This window comes from Anabrus simplex, chromosome 2, assembly GCF_040414725.1.
Source record: "Anabrus simplex isolate iqAnaSimp1 chromosome 2, ASM4041472v1, whole genome shotgun sequence".
Classification (NCBI taxonomy): Eukaryota; Metazoa; Arthropoda; class Insecta; order Orthoptera; family Tettigoniidae; genus Anabrus; species Anabrus simplex.
The window spans coordinates 540,775,938-540,791,794 of NC_090266.1; the positions used below are offsets into that span (position 1 = coordinate 540,775,938).

Genomic DNA, 15,857 nt, shown 5'->3' on the forward strand with positions numbered 1-15,857 from the left:
TTCACTTCCATACAACGCCACGCTCCACACGAAAGTCTTCAAAAACATCTTTCTAATTCCGATATCAATGTTTGAAGTGAGCAAATTTCTTTTCATAAGAAAGCTCTTCCTTGCTTGTGCTAGTCTGCATTTTATGTCCTCCTTACTTCTGCCATCGTTAGTTATTCTACTACCCAAGTAACAATATTCATCTACTTCCTTTAAGACTTCATTTCCTAATCTAATATTTCCTACATCACCTGCCTTCGTTCGACTGCACTCCATTACTTTTGTTTCGGAGTTATTTATTTTCGTCTTGTACTCCTTTCCCAAGACTTCGTCCATACCATTCAGCAACTTCTCGAGATCTTCTGCAGTCTCAGATAAAATAACAATACCATCGGCAAATCTCAAGGTTTTGATTTCCTCTCCTTGGACTGTGATTCCCTTTCCAAATTTATCTTTGAATTCCTTTACTGCCTGTTCTATGTTAACATTGAAAAGAAGGGGGGACAAACTGCAGCCTTGCCTCACTCCTTTCTGGATTGCTGCTTCTTTTTCAAAGCCCTCGATTCTTATCACTGCAGACTGATTTTTATACAGATTGTAGATAATTCTTCGTTTGTTGCTTGCTTGTTGTTTTAAGGGGCCTAACCTCGAAGGTCATCGCCCCATAATTCTTCGTTCTCGGTATCTGATCCCTATCATCTTCAGAATCTTCAATAGCTTGGTCCAATCAACATTATCGAATGCCTTTTCTAGATCTACGAATGCCATGACGTGGGCTTGTCCTTCTTGATAAATCCTCTAAAATCACACGTAAAGTCAGGATTGCTTCACGTGTTCCTACATTTCTACTGAAGCCAAATTGATCTTCTCCCAACTCAGCTTCAACTTGTTTTTCCATTCTTCTGTAAATAATACGTGTTAAAATTTTGCAGGCATGAGACTCTAAACTAATGGTGCGGTAGTTTTCACACCTGTCAGCACCGGCTTTCTTGGGAATAGGTATAACAACATTCTGCCGAAAATCGGATGGGACATCTCCTGTCTCATACATCTTGCACACTAAATGGAATACTTGCCATGCTGGTTTCTCCTGAGGCAGTCAGTAATTCAGAGGGAATGTCATCAATTCCAGGTGCCTTGTTCCTATTTAGGTCACTCACAGCTCTGTCAAACTCTGACCTCAAATTTGGGTCTCCCATTTCATCAGCATCAACAGAATCTTCATGTTCCAGAACCAAATTATCTACATCTTTACCTTGATACAACTGTTGGATATGCTCCTGCCATCTTTTTGCTTTGTCTTCTTTACCTAGAAGTGGCTTTCCATCTGAGCTCTTAATATTCATACCGCTAGATTTCCTTTCTCCAAAGGTTTCCTTGATTTTCCTGTATGCAGCATCTACCTTTCCCAGGACCATACAGCCTTCGACATCCTTGCACTTCTCCTTCAGTCATTCTTCCTTAGCTACCTTGCACTTTCTATCCACTTCATTCTTTAATCGCCTGTATTCTTTTCTGCCCTCTTCAATTCTAGCATACTTGTATTTTCGTCGTTCATCAATCAGGTCTAGTATCTCCTGAGCTATCCACTGATTCTTAGTTGATCTTTTCTTCCTTCCTAACATTTCTTCAGCAGCCCTACTGACTTCATTTTTTATGACTATCCACTCTTCCTCTACAGTGTTTCCTTCAGCCTTTTCATTTAGTCCTTGTGCAACATGTTCCTTGAAACAATCCCTCACATTCTTTTCTTTCAACTTGTCTAGATCCCATTGTATTCTTTCCTTTCTTCAATTTCTTCAACTTCAGGTGGCATTTCATGACCAATAAGTTGTGGTCAGAGTCCACGTCTGCTCCTGGGAAAGTTTTGCAATCCAACACCTGGTTTCTGAATCTCTGCTTAATCATAATGAAGTCTATTTGATACCTTCCAGTGTCTCCAGGTCTCGTCCACGTATACAGCCGTCGTTTGTGGTGCTTGAACCAAGTATTGGCAAGGACTAAATTATGATCAATGCAGAATTCAACCAGCCGACTTCCTCTTTCGTTCCTTTGTCCCAATCCAAATTCTCCTACCGTATTACCTTCTCTTCCTTTGCCTACCACTGCATTCCAATCTCCCATCACAATTAGATTCTCGTCACCTTTGACATATTGTATTAAATCTTCTATCTCCTCATGTATTCTTTCGATTTCCTCATCATCCGCTGAACTAGTAGGCATATAGACCTGCACTATTATGGTGGGCATTGGTTTCGTGTCTATCTTGACGACAATAATTCTTTCACTATGCTGGTCGTAGTAGCTTACTCGCTGCCCTATTTTCTTATTCATTATTAAACCAACTCCTACATTTCCCCTGTTTGATTTTGTGTTGATAATTCGGTAGTCGCCTGACCAAAAATCCTGTTCTTCCTGCCAATGTACTTCACTTATACCAACTACATCTAACTTTAGCCTATCCATCTCCCTTTTCAGATTCTCTAACCTACCACAATGATTCAAACTTCTAACATTCCACGCTCCGACTCGCAGAATGTCAGTATCCATCTTCCTGATGATCGCCCCCTCTCGTGTAGTCCCCACCCGAAGATCCGAATGGGGGACTAGTTTACCTCCGGAATATTTTACCTGGGAGGAAGCCATCATCAGTACATCATTCATACAGAGAGAGCTGCATGTCCTCGGGAGGAAGTTACGGCTGTAGTTTTCCGTTGCTTTCAGTCTTGTAGCAGTATCAACATAGCTAAGCCATGTTGAGTAGTATTGCAAGGCCGTATCAGTCAATCAACTAGACTGCCGCCCTTGCAACTACCGAAAGGCTGCTATCCCCCTTTCGATGAACCATTCGTTAGTCTGTTCGCTCAGATGGTTGAGGCGCTGGCCTTCTGACCCCAACTTGGCAGGTTCGATCCTGGCTCAGTCCGGTGGTATTTGAAGGTGCTCAAATACGTCAGCCTCGTGTCGGTAGATTTACTGGCACGCAAAAGAACTCCTGCTGGACTAAATTCCGGCACCTCGGCGTCTCCGAAAACCGTAAAAGGGTAGTTAGTGGGACGTAAAGCAAGTAGCATTATTGTTAGTCTGTTCTCTCAACAGATACCCATCCGATATGGTTGCACCTGCGGCTTTGCTATCTGCTTCATTGGGACACGCAAGCCTCCCCTCCGTGGCAAGGTCACATGGTTGGCAGAGGAGGAAAAATTACGTAGACCAGTTAATTTATTATAAGCATCTCCAGCGTAAAGTACTCGTTGCGATAACAAAGAATGCAACCCATAAATAAAGGCAGGTGGAATATTTCATGCTTGTAGCTTGTCAAATAAGGAGTTACGATTTACCGTGTGGTATGCAGCTCTGATGTCAACAGATAGAGTAAATAGTTACCCATTCATCTTGAACGTTCTGTCTGAGTCAATATGCTGAGGAGAGCTATTGTTCCCCTTCTTCGACGAAATCCATATTGTGTGGTTGGTAGTTGGTTATTATGCAACAAACACCACTCCAGTCGTGTCTTCACCATGTGATCCGAAGTGTTAACAATGCAGGATGACAGAAAAATTGGCCTGTAAGAACCAGAATCAGCTGGATCCTTGCCATCTTTAAGAATCGGTATGGTGATTGAGTAATCCACTCGACAGGTAATGGGCGATGGGTCCACAATTCATTAAAATGCCCAATAAAACTTCTTTTACCGATCGAGGGAGGTAATTTATCATAGAATACTGCATATGATCGTTCCCGGATGCAGTGTTCTTATTTTGTTTTAAAGCTTCTTGCGATTCCGAATAGGTAAATGACTGAAGAAGAAAGTAGTTTTTGTTCTGCTTAAACCAGGGGAGGGGGGGGGGGGCATAGGGGACAGTGGGTACAGTTGCCGGAGCAAGGTAACTTAGAATATCTATAATGTCATCCATGCTTGCTAAGTCTTGAGGAGGTCGATAACGCCTGTGAGTATATGATCCCTTTAGAGTTTTTATTTTGGAAAGTGGTAACTTTCCTATCATACAGTTCTTTTATCCGATACTGCAAATTGCGCGTTCCATTGTAATCATTTTAAGTTAGAAGCCATAGTGAATATTTTGCGTTATCAATATTGTCGTATTTCGTCCGGTGTTGGAATAACTTGTTTGGAAGTACAAATGTATTGTATTAGTTGAATAATCAAGTTTCAAATATTTGTCACGGGTGCATCAGGTGGCAATAGATGACGGGTCTCTCTGTAATGATCAGGAGTATTATTCGGAGCAATTACATGGAGCGATTGAGGTGGGTGTGGGTTCGGTCCGACTGCGCCACTAGGTAATTTATGGAATTGGTAGAAAGTTGGAAAGCTTGGCATTGCTGGGCGGAGAGGTGGTGATGGGGAACGCTGGCTGCCGCTGGGTAAGAGTAAGCCTGTGTGTTTTTTGTTGTGGTGACAGGGGGAAGGCCTGTTCATCATATACTGGAGTATAACGTGCAACTTCTGCGTATGGTCGGTTGTATTGTCATATGGGCGTGTGTCATATTATCTTTTGTGCATATATTTCATTGATCTGCACTATCTTGTTGAACTCCGCACACTGTTTACGGAGGGCTTCATGACATCCATTACAGTGCACACAAATAGATTTGGGGGACGACGCACTCTGAGTCTGGTTGTGCGTGTCACCACATTTGACGCATCTACCTTGTGGTCGGCAGAGCTTACTAAAGTGACCGAACCGGAAACATTTGTAGCATATTCTAACCAAGGCCTCATAAGGGGATACTGCACATCATACGCTGTATATTCATACGCATTTCAGTAAGACTTGAGAGTCAAAACTGAGAAAAATCTGTAATGGGGTCCTTATTTGTTTATTATATTTTTAAGTATGTTTACTCATACGTCGAGTGCGTATCAGTGTGAATCAATAACCTGTTTTATTTATTTCTCTCCTAAATCTGTATACACATCTCGAATAACTACTTGACGAGTAATCACATGTGAAGGGAAGTAGGATTCAAGACATTTATTAATAAATAAGGGTGAACCTACTCCCATATTAGCAGCCTGGGCCGAATTGAATTCAGTTTTAATCCGATTACGTCCGATTGAAGAGATGTTTTAATTGAATGTCGACTAGATGGAATAGCTGTATATAACATTTTGTCCAGGGCCACAGGGTGTACTTTTCAAACATTACGCTCCTTTCCGTCAACATAAATGTAATAAGGTCTGACCGAATCAGGTTACTAACGGTTTGCTTTATTATAATGATAAGCAATCATTCGAGGCGGATCTGTATTGCTTGAAGACCCAGTAGAATATACTGACCCATTTGAATTAGGCCAATCGCCTGTTACTGGATTAGAATTGGTCAAGAGCAATGCATCATGCGAACTGTTATTCACAGGAGGTTGTGACTGTGTTAACACATTACCTGATGTATCTTCTGGTGGCACAGTGTAGCATAACGTGTACTGTGTGTTCGTTCTTCAGTGTATTTGTGTAATTAAACTTCGTGTGCTTTCACGCTACGAACTTACACTTCTGTCAGCATGGCTAATGGTGTAAACCCTGACACGGCGACTATGTTAAAAGAAAATTTATTAACATATTATTCGCCGTCATTCGCGGACATGGATTCTACGCAACCAATTCAACTCAGTCAACAAGTCAACACAAACCAGCTTCCAGTGAATGTTTCCTCACATCTACAACAACAAGCAACTCAACAGCAGCAGCAATTACAAAGACGGGAACAACATTATGTACATCAAAATCTTATTAATCAACCTTCTGTGTCTTTAACCCCATCACGATCTATTTTACAACCAAATAAACTTGCAGAACTTAAACGTGTGTAGGAAACTCTTGCTTCTCGCGATCCTCAATTACAAGACGTTGGTTTACAGACTCCCGGTAAAAAGTTAACTGTGTCAGCTGCAAGATTAAACAATAAGTGTATGGTAGATGTTACAGCCGTTCGTAATAAGTATGCTCTTCTTGAACACACGGATGATAACATTGCAGGCGACAATGTTGCCCCATTAACACCTAAAGTTAACGTGCCACCAATCTTTCTCCACGAAGTAAACAATTATCAGCAAATTATTAGAGACTTGAATACCGTAACCAGCAGTGATTACACTACACAACAGCGCGGCAAAGTTCTCGAAATAAATACTACCGCTATCAGTGATTATCGTTCTGTAGCCCAATTTCTAGAAGAATCAGAACTTCAATTTTATACCTCCCAGGACCCTACAAAAATGTCCCAAACTCTGTTACTGACTCGGAACTTCACTCAGAGTTAAAAGAGATTAACTTACCTGTAAGTAAAGTTACTCGTCTTCTTTTCAAAGACAAGCAGCTCATGCCCCTCTGCGCCGTTGAATTGAACAACACGGAAGATGCAAAAATAATTTTTGACTTAACACACATTCAACGTGCCATTATTTCGGTCGATCTTCGTCGCAAACCACAAGATATCTCACAGTGTATGTGATGTCAAAGGCCCGGGCACACTAAAAAGGTCTGCAGGTTAAGTCCACGCTGCGGAATGCCCTAATAAGCATCACTATTCAGCATGCATTAAACCAAGAAAAGTACCTCCGACATGTGCCAACTGCGTCCAAGAACATGCTGCAGATTACAAAGGCTGCCCATACGATCTAAATATGAAGAACAAGATCAGGCATGAGTACTTCTCTTTAAACACCGATGTTCACCAGCACCCAGCCCAGCAGTATCTCCCCTCCACCACCAGCTAATAATGCTACAAACTTTCCTCTGCTACCATCTCGACCTTCGCTAGTTCAAACCCCTAAATCATCAGCATGGCAATGCCCTATTTCCAAATGTTCTCTGCAAACACCTATATATTCAGCTCAGAATCAAACACGTAATTCTTCTGAACCTGAATCATCTTCCAGCCTTGTCCAGCAGGTTATACGAGGGCTGATCAACAAAGACAGACTTTTTCACAGATGTTTATTACTCCATTTCAATGTTTGCATGATCTTTTTCAAAGTGGTTCCCTCCTACTTGAATGCACGTTTTATAGCGTCTCTCCCAGTCCTTGAACACATGCTGCAGACCATTCTTTGTCAGGTCCTTGAGAATCTCCTCACTATTCTTGAGCATTGCTTCAGAGTTCTCCAATCGAATGCCCCTAAGCTTTGTCTTTACTGATGGGAATAAAAAATTACAGGGTGCAAGATCAGGGCTATAAGGTGGATGCGGTACACAGGTAATGTTGGATCGAGCCATAAACTGCATGACTTGATTTGCAACGTGAGGCCGTGCAGTGTCATGATGAAGTCGCCACCCAGTTCAACAAAGATCTGATCGTTTCTTTGCAACGTGCTTCCTCAGTGTAGCCAATACTGACGAGTAGTATGCTGCTTTAACAGTAGTATGAGGGGGGGGGGGGGGTAAATCATTCCATTAAAGTAAAAAAATGTGATCATCATCACCTTCCCTGCAGATTGAACAACTTTTGCCTTTTTTGGTGTTGGAGAACCTGGCGATTTCCACACTGTGCTGGCTTGTTTTCCTTCAGGATCATAATGATGTAGCCATGACTCATAATCGATTTCCATCACTAAAGAGATGCAGCACGTCACTGCTTGTCTCCATTCGCACAACGTTTTGTTCCGGAGTCAACAGACGTGGCATCTAACGGGCACCAACTCGGGTCATATGGAAATGATCGTGCATAATCGTAAAGACACTCCCATATGAAATTCTCGACACTTCACTGAGGTTACGTAACGTTATCCACCGATCCTCACGGATAATCACAGCAGCTGTGTTGAAGTTGACTTCAGTCACAGCAGAAGCCGAAACACCAGGCCCACCTTGTTTAACACAGGCCAATAGGCCTTCTTTGAATTCCTTGAACAACCGAAACACTGTTGCACGAGGTAGTGCATCTTCACCATATACTTGCTTCAGCTTTTCTCAAGTTTCAGTGGCTGTATGATTTAAATGAAAACAGAATTTGATTGCGGTGTACTGCTCCTCTCGCGTCACCTCCATTGTCTGGCATGCAAAATGCACGTAGCATCTACACAATAGAGCATTACTACCAACCTACCGATACGAGAGTGCTGCCGCCTACGGACATTATATATAAAAACCCGCTCGTTTCCAATATTTATGTTACAGATAGGAAACTATCACGGAAGCTACAGGAAAAAAATCAGTCTCAGTCTTTGTTGGTCAGCCTTCGTATCATTTCTTATACCATTCATCCCCCAAATTAAGTCATTTATCATGAATTAACTGTCAGAACTCCTTAATAATTGTTGTTAGCTCCAATCCTATGTTTTTCCATCTCACATTTCCAAACTGGAATGCCAACGGTTTGAAGATTAAACGTGCATCCTTCTTGGAGTTCATCTCTCGACATAACATCGATGAACCTTGAATTTCTGAAACACGCCTACTTGAACATGAACGTTTTAAATACCTGGTTACATCGTCTACAGAACTGATCGCCCAGATCCTATTGCCTCGGGTGAAGTGGCAATCATCGTAAAGAATTTATGAACCCATTTATGAACCTATTTGTATCATAGAATACTGCATATGATCGTTCCAGGGTGCAGTGTTGTTATTTTGTTTTAAAGCTAACCACTAGGGAAGCTTGTGCTGTTTAAATTGTGTTAAGCAATGGACCTCCCTTGGCAGTCATAGCAGCCTATACACCCCCATCGTATCGACTCCACGTAGAAGATATAAGATTATTGTTTCAAGACCAGTTACAAACCATACTAATGGGAGATCTTAACAGCAAGAAACTTCGTATTCCCGCTTTATATGAGACCGAATGCTGAAATGGACTCGAACCACTGCCTCGTAATTACATCATTTTCTGCTGGAATATTCGTTCAACATCCTCGCTCATTCACTCATGGTTGTATTAAGTGGGACATTTATCAACAACAGCTTGACTCCTGTCTTCAACCAAACATGCCCCTAAAAACTAGTGGAGATATTGACAATGCCATTCACCACCTCACCACCATCATATCTACCTCACTTAAAGTAGCAACTGTATCCATAAGGAAACAGTAAATGACAACTATTCACTCAACATTTTCTCTCAGAATATTACGATTCATCAAGGCTAAACATAAAATGCGACGTCTGTGGTAGGCTCAGCCTTTTCCTTGTCAACATCTAGATTAAACCAACTCATCAGATTAGTACTCATAACTGTAGATATCAGCGTTATGCATAGTGCCAGAATCATCTTTCCGATCTATCACCCAATGATTGCACACTCTAAAAGAAAACCAAACGAATACTGCATGAACCAAGCATTATTCCACATCTGAAACCAGATGATACCCATTATTTGAGTGATTCTGAAAAATGTAATGTACTTGCAGATTTTTTGAAAATTCCTTTACTCCAAACCCACCAATCAATCACGAGTATAACAGTGAAATAGAAGAAACTCCAACATTCTACCCTACAGTTCAGGAGAGAATCAAATTTACCTCACCGGGAGAAATCCGAAATCTGATCAAGAACCTGTCCGTCAAGAAACATGCTGGACATGATCTCATCCCTAACATAGCCTTGAAGTACTTCACTCAAAAAGCACTATCGTTCCTTGCATCTATATTCAATGCACTTCTTCGTCTTGCGTACTTTTCCGACACATGGAAACACGCAGAAATCATTACAGTTCACAAACCTGGAAAATATTCGACACTACCAACGAGTCAATCCGTCACTACTGATATGCATTTAAAGAAGTCGCCCAGGTGGCAGATTCCCTATCTGTTGTTTTCCTAGCCTTTTCGTAAATGATTGCAAATAAATTGGAAATTTATTGAACATCTCCCTTGGTAAGTTATTCCAATCCCTAACTCCCCTTCCTATAAACGAATGTTTGCCGCAATTTGCCCTCTTGTATTCCAACTTTATCTTAATATTCTGAGAGTTACCGACCAATAACTTCATTACCAACGTTATCCAAATGATTTGAGAAAATCGTCCACAAATGTCTAAATTTCTTAGAGGAAACATATATCCTTCCACATCATCAGTTTGACTTCCGTCAAAGGCATTCGACTACTCATCAGCTACCATGTATTACAGAACGTATTGCACAATGTTTCGAGTTCAAACATCACACTATTGCAGAATTCTTAGATTTTACAAAGACATTTGATAAGGTTTGACACAAAGGCCTATTACACAAGCTGCAAACAATCGAAATCCCACATTATATATACAGAATCATCTACAGCCCATTAAGCCAGCGTACCTTTAACGTGCGTATCAATTCTACGAATTCAACACCTCGGTTCATCAAAGCCGGAGTTCCCCAAGGTTCTATTCTTGGTCAAAAACTCTTCAACATTTATACATACGATATTCCATCGCCTCTATTCGTCAACATCGCAATGCATGCAGATGACACTAATCCTTCCAGAACGAAGTTCTCTGTATCATCACAAACGTTCCTTGGTACGTTCGAAACGGACGACTTCAAATCACGTCATTAGTAAGTGATTACTTTTGCCTTGTATTATGTAACAGGATTTTTGTTTGTTGGTGTGTGCTTCATTGGTTGTTTGTTTGTTTTTATCTCTTGTCAACGGCAATCTGATATAGCATGTACTTATGTTGAACGATTAAATACCACATTCATAAAAAAATCTTCTGGTATACGAAGCTATTTATTGTCCTTGTTTTCATTGTACTTTTGTTTACGTTGGAAGAAGGTTCCATCACGATATAGTATCTTACCGGAAAATCCAACACTTGTAAAGCACTCGCTACACTGGCTGATAAAGATTTCACATGTTCGTTAAAGATTTAACTATACTGAATAGGGGAGGCCCAGCCTCGCCCTCCGTATAAACCACTATCCATACATTAGAGATTGTTACCAACTGTAACTCCTAATCAGGATTTGGAATAGTTAGTTAATGTCACCTAACACACAGTAAGAAGTGGCAGAAATTGTTGCAACACCAGTCCACACATTCTTATCAGACAGCGCCTACTCACTCGAGGACAACAGCGAATTGGGAACGTACTTTAGACTCTAGTCTGCCACAGTGCGTGATATGTGATTTAACCAGAGGGGGGACGCCTAATAAGTACGCTAGCAGTATCAGAATTACAAATATGTTTATATATCAGGCCTTCCCTGAAAAGTGTCTTATAGAAAGTACAATAGATCTTACGTAACACCAGAAGATTATTAACTTATTAAAACATGATTTACTAAAATATGCCTATGTCTTGAGTCATTAATAATGGTTATTAATAATAACAAAGCAACGAAGAAAAAAATCAGTAAGAATATAAAAATAAAGCAGATCATCATTGTGAAATAATTAGGTCAGAAAGTGAACAATTAGCGGATGACGTGGAAGAAACGCTATTCACTATGACAAAGGAAACAGGTAGACTGTTTTAAGCAAGCTAGATGCGTGTTAGAAGGTCCAGGTCTAAGTTATAAAGCATCAAACAGATCTACATGTAGTAAAAAAATACTGTTTTAAATTTGTTTTAGCGAAACTAAGATTCCTATCTAACACTAAGAATAACAACAAAATGTACAGTGAGTGGAATATACAATGCATATCCAAAGATAGGGATGGTCCAAGGTAGTCGGGGGAAAATATCCACCATCGCCGCCGACAAATTGCACACTGGTCTACCCGTTCTAAGACCTCTGCACAAGGACCAGCCTTAGGTAGGAGCCTAATACTATGGTTGAGAATAACTACTCCTAAGGTTGCAATTTGGAGTAGCCCAATGCTGGCTGAAATTTGTATTATTTGCATCCAAAACAGCAATTCTAAAATTATAACATGTGTAGCACAGGATTTACATTGCGGATTTGCTGACGTTTAATTGCTCAAATATATCATTTTCACGAGGCTTACTTCGTTTAAGATTTGACAAACGGATCAAAGCACGGTTTTCCCAGAAAATATTGTGAAATTGTTCATTTTTTGTCCTTTTCGTTTTACAGGTGAGAGAATGGCAAGATTCAGGGAAGAAAGTACCGATGTGCACGGCCCGGCCGGGCTGGCAGACTATGTCATTTCGCCAACCTAAATACAAGCAGACGATGCATAAGATAGAAGTGAACCTGGTGGACATCCTTGAAATAAAGGAAGACGAGAAGGTAATGATCTTCATCAATGAAACAGAGTTTGTCACTGGTTTAACATGTGTGAAACTTCACCGGAACGTGACTTTAGAATAAAATGTAGATCACAATTCTTCTTCTTCATGGGACTTTCCCAGTCAAGGGTTATAAATTTCATTTTTGATTGATCCGTACTGAACTGAGATTACATATAATTTATTCTTATAAATTTTTTCCACCTATTAAATACATTCATTTGCAATGCATATATTTTACATTACATTAAGTCGCTTAGAAATAACTTCGACCCTACTCGGACTCATCATCAGCCATAATCAAATAAATATACATTTTAGTCGAAATATCCTAAAACAATACGTATTCTATTAATGAACAGCATAAAAATAATGATATGAACTGTATGAACAAATTCTAATATGTGCGGTGATGAGTGGTTGAATTGGACCAAGCGCTATGTTATTTTAACATCTGTAACATACCCAGAACCCCGACTTGAGAACAACAATAATGTAGCCCATATAATGGCGATGTGGGTAGGTAATTAAATGTATAACAGCTCCGCCTTCCCTTTCCCCTTCTGTGTTCTTCTAGAAACATTATTGACAAGTTACTTACCGCCTCCAAAAATGTGTGCCTGGGGGGAAGGAAGTAATTTTATGATCATGGATTTTTTCCAGTGAAATCATTTGATTTTTAAAAAATTTCACCAAAAAAAGTCATCTCAACATTTGCCCATGACTTAGAAATATTCATATCGTTGTCGCTTCTGTCCGGGCCCGAATTCATTACTTCTTGACATATTTTGCAGCCAAGCTTTTTATTTTTCACGATTAACTAGTAAATTTTTAGCAAATATCAGCTTTTCGCTGAGGAGACCAAAACTCGGGAAGATTTTTAGTGGCAATCGCATGTTCATCCAACTACCACGTGTTAATCTTTTACAGACTTTTACAAACTTGTTTTGAGCACACTACATTCACTCCATTTACTCTCAGAAAGTTTCAGTTTCTTACCTGCTCACATACTTCATGATACGACCGAAAACTACGGATGAGAATTAATCTATCGACATTTCCTGACTCCATAATTCGACATCAAGAGATGATGGGAGCACATAAATGAAGACATTCTTTTAAACAATAAATCCAAATCTTCACCACAATTTTTAAAATCTACTGTTACGTCTACCAGAGCGTTCTGACAGAAAAAGATTCCTGGTAGTAATAATAATTTAAGTCCCTATGTTGTATATTTTGAATTTAAAGTGAAACAAGGATGTGTAGGTAATATTCACCCAATGACTCTTGAAAAACTACTCTACTAAAATGACATCCCAGGAATAAAATCAATTACACATAAAGGAAGGAACAGGATGGAAGTAATTTTCAACTCAAGGGTAAATGCGAATGCATTTCAAAGCAACAAAATTACCAATCGAAAGAATCTACATGCGTTCATTCCAACATCTGCTATTCAATATTTTGGAATTGTTAAGGGTGTTGATCTAGGACTATCTGAAGAAGAAATTCAACAGTATTCACAATCCTCATGTCCAGTAGTATGTGTCAAGAGAATGAACAGAAGAAAGTACTTTGCAGGGAAAGTTGAGTGTATTCTCCAGGGACAGTCAAGATGACGTTTGAAAAACAAACCTTACCTATGTTTTAATGTTTATTTAGAGGTTCAAGCTTTCAATTTTGCTCCAATAACATGTCACAAATGCCAAAGGTACGGACACACCAGTCAAGAGTACCACGCTGTGGTAAATGTGCTCTTGACCATGAAACGAAAGACTGCAACGAAACCCTATTAAGTGCATCCATTTTTCTGAAAATAATCCTTCAGGAGCACGTCGTTGCAAAGAACTAACACGGCAAGTGGAAATTAAACTTATAATAATGGATAAGTAGTTTTCTTAAAACCACCTCAACCAACTTAAATAATGCCAATAAACAGGAAAAAAGTTAATGTAACTGAAATAACAAGGAAAAATGATAATATAATAGAACATTTGGGTACAAACGCACAGTGGGCGCACTTGATGTAAGGAACCAAAATGGCCGTTATTAATATCTTAGCCCTTTCAGACCTGAAAGAAAACTGGAGGCGTGAATTTTTTTTGTATGTCAAAAACTGACTAAAATGCTCCTCAATACACATATTGATAGTTTATTTTACAAAATAAAAACTAACATCCGAAAAAAAGGACCCACACAATTGTGCGTATCAAAATTCAAAACCTCGTTGTATCACATACGATGATGTATCCTCAAAATTTACGTTCACTAACCAATGTACACACTTCATTGAATATATTCCGGTATTCAGTAAAGCTTCTAGATTAATATAAACGCAATAAATAAATACTTACTTTTGGCACTACTGCTTCTCGCCATCTCGCCGATCAACTGTGCTTTTTAAACTCTTCTTCCTTCGCCCTGGCGGTCAAGCGCATACTAAAACAATTGAAATGGACGCCACGTGTCCCGCACAATCACTGCAGTCCGGTCTAGCGCCGAAAAAACATCAAATACGGTCAGGGATAAACAAAATACGAACCCGCACAATTGTGCGTACTCGGTCTGAAAGGGTTAGGTAAAATCAATTAGAAACTTCTAAGTAAAGTAGCTTTTAAAACATGAAAATTCTGGAATGGAACTGTAGAAGTATATTGAACAAAAACATGAATTTTTAAATATCTTGCAAATTCAAGAAATTGTCCTATTCAGTGAAACAAGGTTTAAAAATACTTTCAGTTTAGGGCGAAAGGATATAACATACTCCAGCTAGACAGTAACACATCACTCAAAGATAATACAAATTTTCAACATGTAATGTTAGAATATGAAATTCCTAATGTTCAATCCATAGCTATTCCAATCCAAAACCTCTTAATAGTTTTAATTTTCTGTCCTCCGATATGTAAACCCACCTACTATAAATGGGACATTTTTTATTCTATTTAAAAAACATGCTATTATAGGAAGTGACTTCAACACTTATAATGAGTTATGAAGAAGTGCATATTTTTGCAAAAAAGGAAAAGACATTGAAAATATAACCAATAAATATAACCTACCGGTATCTTCAATGATGGATCACCGACCAGACCGACAAGACTTAACTCTAATCCCAGTGTTGTTGATCTAACCATAACGACGTTAGACTACGATTAATGATACACATCAAAGTGATCATTTTCCCATCTTAATTGAAAAAGGGAAGAAATCTGGTTAAAAACCTTTAGATTATCTGACCTATATAAAAATAAGACTCACAATGGACTCACAATGTCATTTGTATGTTTAATTCAAAAATTAATCAAAGAAAAGTTAAAATAAGACAACAAACAGAATAACAAATATACGCAGGTCTTCCTCAAGGAGATGTACTCAGTCCGATTATATGTATATCCTATTTACTGCTCAGTTTAAAAAATAATAGTAATAAAACAGCTAGAATAATATAATATTCAGATGACGTCATAATTGAAGAATGCGGCAATAACTTAGAACAGGGTTTTTCAAACTTTTTGTATTAGAGACCCCTCAACATATCGCAGGCATATCCAAGGACTCCCTAGCCACAGAACATGTACTTAAGTAAGCAGAAGACACAGTTTTGTAATGTCACCATGTTTCATTTCATTCGTATAATATAGGCCTAATATTTACTTTACTTTAAAGTTCAAATTGTAATTTGACTTCATTTGCAGTACATACTGTAAACATACTTCCTAATTGCATA

General features: G+C 39.2%; 1 protein-coding gene across 2 annotated transcripts in view; it reads left to right on the plus strand.

Moving 5' to 3' along the window:
* The window catches only part of LOC136862919 (delta(24)-sterol reductase), a 181,744-nt gene that overhangs the window by 65,091 nt on the left and 100,796 nt on the right, over positions 1–15,857 (plus strand). For both annotated transcript variants that reach the window (XM_067139201.2, XM_067139200.2), the window contains exon 2: positions 11,970–12,125. In XM_067139201.2, the coding sequence (XP_066995302.2) occupies positions 12,006–12,125 (120 nt within the window). In that variant the 5' untranslated portion in view covers positions 11,970–12,005. The remainder of the gene's footprint in view (positions 1–11,969; positions 12,126–15,857) is intronic.